At 30.3% G+C, this 7,445-nt stretch overlaps 1 protein-coding gene across 1 annotated transcript in view; it reads left to right on the top strand.

Annotated features, from left to right (window-relative positions):
• Positions 1 to 641: 641 nt before the first annotated feature.
• The window catches only part of LOC126884783 (tonsoku-like protein), a 41,547-nt gene continuing 34,743 nt past the window's right edge, over positions 642 to 7,445 (top strand). Inside the window, exons 1-4 of the mRNA XM_050651009.1 lie at positions 642 to 1,062; positions 1,229 to 1,486; positions 3,499 to 3,658; positions 5,601 to 5,854. Coding sequence (XP_050506966.1) covers positions 1,041 to 1,062; positions 1,229 to 1,486; positions 3,499 to 3,658; positions 5,601 to 5,854 — 694 coding nt within the window. The 5' untranslated portion in view covers positions 642 to 1,040. The remainder of the gene's footprint in view (positions 1,063 to 1,228; positions 1,487 to 3,498; positions 3,659 to 5,600; positions 5,855 to 7,445) is intronic.

Genomic DNA, 7,445 nt, shown 5'->3' with positions numbered 1-7,445 from the left:
CTTAATAATTTACAATTAAAAATAAATTAGTAGGTACTTCATGAAGTCAAAAATTTTAAACAGGAATAAATTACATTTAGCATATTTTGTCTCGCTTGGTCTTACATTATTTTTCAAGTTTATTGCTATACAAAGATACTTTTACCAATTTTTAAACCTTCACGTGTATCGAATTTTAATTCCATTTTCTGCTTACAATTTATTTGATGTTGAATACCTAGGTACTGTAACGAAAGGGTTCATAAGGAGCGACTGCAAGTAACGGTTCCATCTCGATAGAGCCGAGAAAAATCTTTAAGCGCTCAAGAGGCGTGCGGTGATGGCGAATTTTTTTAGAATAACGTAATCCAAAATGAAAAGTTGTAAATAGATGCGAAGTTGTAGATAAATCCGAACCGTGAGATTTATTTAAATAAATCGTTATAATCCGTTTTAGAAACGCACTAAGAAATTTTAAATTGTCTCTTATGATAAATGATAACCCAAAGACCTTTACATTGCTACATATTTCCTACTAGTTTCAAGATACATTTGTTACAAAATATTTCTAGAATATTGCTTTGATGTCTTTATACAGCCAATGGATTATGACATGTACATTAACAAAAAGTAATAATATTATAGAAGAAATTTTAAATAATGAATAAGGAAATAAAAAAATAATGTATTTTGAATATCGTAATGGTGGTTGCCTATACATAAGGTATAAAAACTGAATAAAATCTATCAAAATAAGGATTTCGTTACGGACTCTTCAATTGCACTACTAATATATTTTCATGCCACAAATTGCATTAAAATTAATAAAAAACTTTATTGGCATGCTTTAACTACTTTATTTAATTTATTAGCTATTTCTACATAGCAATGAAGTATTAAGTGTGAGAATGAAGCAGAAGCAAGAAGAATGCTTAACCTTTATTCAAGCTGTCAAAATTTCAAAATATAAGTTTTTATGCCGCCAAAATAATTATTATGATAAATAAATTAGGAATAAAGAATAAAAGCAAAATACTAAATTAAGTAGAATCAATAATTTTATGCTTAATATGGAAGAAACAAGTAAGTGTAAAATATACAGATAATCTAAGAAAATTAACTTAAAAAATATTATTTTTTAATTTTGATTTGTTTCATTAGGTTTTGTCTGTTTTATGTATGTTTTTTGCGTTAATATTTGTTTGAATTTTCCGTTGTTATGATGATAGTTATATATTATGCTCTTTAGAACTTCAAAAACGCAAAAGAAAAGCCCAAAATGAAGGCAACAATAGGCTCCTAGTTTCGACTTGTGCAGATCTTTCAGATGTTTATATGAAGAGTGGTCGATTTCAGCAGGCCATTGAAGAATTTAAAACTTTAGCGGAAGTCTACAAATTAGAACACAATCAAATTGAATATGGCAAAGCTAACCGAGCTATAGGGGAAGCATATCTGGGGCTTCATAATTTTAAAAAAGCTTTAGAACATCAGAAGATTTATCTCAGTAAGTATTAATGAAAATTTTATATCACACTACTAAATTTTATATCTTCATTACTAGGTATCTTTACTCCATCTACCACTGCTCTAAAGAGTTCTATAGAACTGTATTTAAACCAGTCCCTTCAATTCTTCAACCATGACACTCTCCTTGTTCCTATATTCATTCCTTCTCGTATCTTTCCCTGTATTATTAGTCTTAGCATTTCATATCGCTGTCTCTCATTACGTGTCCCAGATATTGTAACTTTCTTATTTTTATTGTGTTAATTATTTTGTATTCTTTGCCCATTTACAGTTGCTCATACACCTAGAACCGTACAAAGTGGAAGAATACCTTCAAGCTGACCTGCAAGGCGACTGAGGGCTCTTATCTGAATCTAAATGTCACTGTTAATATTATTATATTTTAATATTACGTTTATGTTAAGTGTAGAGTGTTTCGTCAACCCTTATAAATTGTAATTGACACTATTCTCTCTATTGACAATTTATATTTGTAACTTGTGAATCCTGAGAATAAAGCTTATTTCTATTCTATTCTATTCATTTCTCATAATACTTCTGTGTTCGTTTTCTTCTGTGTCCTTGCTATTCTAAGCTAAGCATCTTCCTTTAGGATATTTCAAATGACTGTAGCTTATTTATGTGTTCTTGCTCCAATGTCCAGCCTTCAAGTCCTTTTTGCAGTATGTAGCATCTCAAAGCTCTTACTCTCAGTTCAATAAGGTTGTTGTTGCAGAGAAGTGTTTTCATTTTTACAAACGAATTTCTTGCTATTTTTATCTTAGCCCTTATTTCTGTTGTTTGATCATTATTGTCTGAAATCCAAGTTCCTAGGTATTTGTATTTATCAACCCTTTCTATAGGTGCATTTCCCAAATGTATATTTGTTTGTATACTTGTTTTCCTAGTTGAATATTTGTATATTTGTTTTCTTGGTTATTATCATGTATTTGGTCTTTTTTATATCTATTTTAGGAAAATAAAAGGCAGATGTCGAGTACTGAATTTATTAAATCTTACCCAAGTATACTTTTGTTCTTAGAGCATTGTCAGGGGCATTTCGTCATATTCGCGGTGTGCAAGTACTTGGAAAGGAAACGAGAAACGACCATGCGCGAGTCGCGGAGAAATATTGAAACTATCTTAAATAATTCATATTGTCAATTGAAATTGTCAAATTGACGTATATTTCATACCTTCTGTCATTGAAGCAGAAAAATTATATATTGCTCCACAATATTGATATGATATGCAATTATTATATAAAGGTAAATTTAATTAATTGTATTTTGCTTGCCGTACTGCATTTTAATAACTAATTTTATTTACTACATACAATTGTTTACGTTTGCATAACATAACCTGCATCTTATTTTTTCTTCTTATAATTTTTTTGGACTATGGCCTTGACAATTATTCAGCAACCAGGACTAATATAATTGGCCAATATAATTGAAAGTGCGAATAAAAGTACAGAGCGTAGAAATAGAGGTCGCTTTGCCAAACTTGCACGGTCCCAATAGGAAGTTGTCCAGTGTGTGTTATAAGGTTACCTATATGTTAATTTTTTGCCATTAATTAAAACAAATGTCTACTACATTCCAGGATATCTTCCTAGATGACGAAATGTTCTTGATGATGCTATAAGAGCGAAAGTATACTAAGGCAAGATATAAATGAGTCAGATTAAATTAAATTATTAGAAGAATTTTTTACTAAGCAACATTTTTGTTTAATTTATTAATATTATGTATTTTGACAACGACATCCGGTTTGGATGTCAAAACGTTAATAAAATAATTTTTTTCAATTTAATTGTGGCTTATTTCCCAATCAAAATTGTTAATTCATAAATTCTGTGCTTCGATATCTGCCTTTTATTTCCCTAAAATTCATATATTCGAGCATTCAACCATATCATATTTTTATATTCATTTTTAGTCTATGTTTTTCACAGAAACTGTTTGTTTTGTTTAGTACTATGAGTATGAAACATTGTTTCTATTACAGATATAGCAGTGTCTGAAAAAAATAATGCAGAGATCCAGAGGGCATATGCTACTATTGGCCATATTTATCTAACTATGTATTTAGAGACTCAGGCAGATGCTGATCAAAATTTGAACGCTGCATACAAATATTTCATGAGAAGTATGAAAGTTTGTGAAAGGTTTGTTTATTATTAATTGTTTATTAGTAATATATTATATAATATTCTTTGTCTTTATCCTAAATATATAAGGTTCGTTCCAAGAAGACACATTTGTACGATCCCTTGAACCGTCACGAAATTGATTGGACTGTTTTAATTCGCAGAATCGCCCTTGAACGGTTTTCTTTCGATCCCGAACCGATTACCGGTACATAACCCTCTTGGAACGTACCATTTCAAGTTCAAGTTGCGCCTGAGCCATTTTCAGTACGAGTACCACAGTACCACTAGTAGTTTGCTAGATCTAACATGTTCATTAAACATCACTTGCAACTTCAAAATCTTCCTCAGAATCGATATCTGACATAAAATCACTGTCTTCTATGAAAAGAAAAATGGTAAATTATCCATATTTTTAACATTAATTTGAAAAAAAAGAATTAATAATTATTTAAAGGAAAATCAAGATTCACAAGGTACTAATAGCGTGGATTGTGGATTATTCTATTATTGAATCATCAGCTGATCTCAAAGCAGCGACCAGTAAAAATGAAAAAAATCCTAACTGTGCAAGTCAGTACAAATAGTTTCTGCTTGAAGGCATGTATCAAAAGGACCGTTCAGTTACCGATTTCGAAACGGTACATGGATCAGTTGGAACAACATGGTGTATGATACGAATCATCGTTCATGTTCGCTTAGAACACATTTTTTATAATCCGCATGACGAGGGCAGTACGAAGGACGGTTTTCATGTCACTTGGAACGCGCCTATAATAAAACAATCTGTATAATCACTGAACTGTACTCCATCTAATTTACTTGCCGTTGCACGTCATCTGCGTCATAGCCCGTGACATCACATGATACCAACACGAAATATTTAGGCGGTAGGTGTGTTCTTTTTTAGAATCACTTTGCCGAGTACACTGGCATTACAGCCACTAGACATATTTTATTATATACGCGTAGAAATAATATTTAAAAATTTCTATTAATGTTAACTTAAAGAAATACACAATAATATATTTAATTTAATTTGTATAAATGGATTATAAAGCGTTTTTATGAAGCACATTTGTTCGGAATACACTGTAACTATAATCGAACGAAGGTGATATTTTGGCATAAATTGGTAACATTTATTTGACAGTTTCGGTGATGACACTTCATATTTGTTTATATTCTTTACTATAAGTATTTGTTCCATTATATTTACTGTTTTTATTATGTACTTTAACGTAAGATTATAACTTAATTATTGTTTTCTGTTTCTAAAGTTTTTATTTATTTACATTGAATATTAATTTGTTTTGCTGTATAATCCACTTCCGCAAAAATTGTGTGATGTATTTGATTTAAAATGAATCCAGGATTTTTTTGTAATTGGGCAAAATGTCAACTGAGATCTCTAACGTAGATAATGACGTGCAACGGTAAGTAAATTAGATGAACTGTATAAAATATGAATTTCAGCTATATGAAATTTATATGCAGTAGACTCTTTCAGCTATATGAATATGTAGTTTTCTAAGACATTAACTTCCTATAGTGAAGAGTGTTCCATTTAGAGCAATATAAGTTGCTAAATATTGTTCGAATGGCGCTTTTCAAAAAGAGTCAGTGGATAAACAGGCAGTGGAGTTTATTACATCACTGGCTTCGATAATCACACAGATTTTGGGCATTTCTGTATACAGGCAGCTGGGGTATTTCCTATAGCCATCACCATGACAAAAACAGGTAAAGAAACATGTTCTTCGATGTCATTTTCCCTCATTATAACTAAATATGCCTTGTTATAAAGGGTTACAGTTCAATAGGAATTTCATGGGACACCTAATGTAGGTACCTCGTTATAAGCAAAACCTCTTATATAATACCCTTATGCGTTATAGAGAGAGTCTACTGTACTTTGAAATTTATGATTATTATAATCAATTTTTAATAATATTTTTAGTTTGACTGCTATAAACAAATTGGAAAAGGCTGATATGCAAGCCAGACTATTTTCAAACCTGGGTCTGGTTAAAGATAGTTTAGGGGACTATAATAAGGCAATTGAGTTATTCACAACTTCTATAAACATCTGTAAGGCTAATGATATCTATGAACAGCTAAGTAGGGGATATATGTCATTAGCTGCGTTATATGACAAGAAAGAAGAGACAAGTAAAACTATGCACCATTATAATTTAGCTATAGAAGCAGCAAGTGAGTATTTATTTTTTGCTTTTTATTTGTTCACTCTCTTTCTTACAATATATCATCTGTTTATCATGTTTGGAGTCTGCATATAGAGGGTGTTAGTAAATAAGTATGAAAAATTTTAAGGGCTAATTCTACATGAAAAATTAATGCCGGTTTGCTTTATAAACATATGTCCTCAAATGCTTAGTTTCCGAGATACGGGGTGTTGAAATTTTTATTTCAAACTGCCAATTCATTTATTGCTCTAAGACCAGTTGAGCTATGAAAACGAAATTTGGTGAGTTTTAGGAGTTATTACGCATTTTTTGACATACGATTAAGAGTTTTGTATCCATCATTGGCGCGCCTACGGGTAATGGTCTGAATTTTTTTAAAGAAAAAAATAGTACGCCACTGAGATATTTTGAATTAAAAATTATTTTTAAATTCCACGTCTAATTTATGGTAAAAAACCTATCTTGCCTTTTTTCATATGATGCACCGTTTTTATGCAGAAAAATAAAACATATTGACGCATATTTTTCATTTTTTAATACATTATCAATAAATATCCAATATAATAATACTAAACTAGAACAATAACAGAAAATATTACTAATAAGAATATAACTAGGTGCAGAGCTACAACAAATGTTAAAAATGATCTCCTTTAGAGGTTATAGTAGAATTTTATATTCATCATTGGCGCGAGTACGGGTAATGGTCTGAATTTTTTTAAGAGAAAAATAGTACGCCACTGAGATATGTCAAATTAAAAATCATTTTTGAATTGCTGGTTCAATTTACGACAAAATTCTTTCTTGCCTTTTTTTCATATGCGGCGCTGTTTTTATGTAAAAAAATAAAACATCTTAATGTTTACAAAGTATTTCAACTAAGTTTCTATGCATATGGAAACTACCTCAAATACTTTGTAAGCGTTAAGATGTTTTATTTTTTTGTATAAAAAAAAGCCTCGTATGAAAAAAAGGTAAGAAAGATTTTTTATCGTAAATTTAACCAGCAATTCAAAAATTATTTTTAGTTTGACATATTTCAGTGGCGTACTATTTTTTTCTTCGAAAAATTCAGACCATTACCCGTACGCGCGCCAATGATGAATATAAAATTCTTCTGTTACCTGTAAAGGAGATCATTTTAAACATTTTTTGCAGCTTTGCACCTAGTTGAAATCTTATTAGTATTATTTTCTGTTATTGTTCTAGTTTAGTATTATTATATTGGATAGTTCTTGATGGTGTATTAGGAAATGAAAAATACGCGCCAAGATGTTTTATTTTTCTGCATAAAAACGGTGCATCATATGAAAAAAAGGCAAGAAAGTTTTTTTATCAAAAATTAAACGTGGAATATAAAAATAATTTTTAATTTAAAATATCTCAGTGGCGTACTATTTTTTTCTTTAAAAAAATTCAGACTATTACCCGTATGCGAGCCAATGATGAATACAAACTTCTTAATTGTTTGTCAAAAAATGCGCAATAACTACCTCCTAAAACTCACCAAATTTCATTTTCATAGCTCAACTGGTCCTAGAGCAATAAATAAATTGGCAGTTTGAAATAAAAATTTCAACACCCCGTATCTCGGAAAC

Source organism: Diabrotica virgifera, chromosome 5, assembly GCF_917563875.1.
Source record: "Diabrotica virgifera virgifera chromosome 5, PGI_DIABVI_V3a".
Taxonomy (NCBI): domain Eukaryota; kingdom Metazoa; phylum Arthropoda; class Insecta; order Coleoptera; family Chrysomelidae; genus Diabrotica; species Diabrotica virgifera.
The sequence above is the reverse complement of the archived record's forward strand: the minus strand, read 5'-3'. Positions and strand labels throughout refer to the sequence as shown.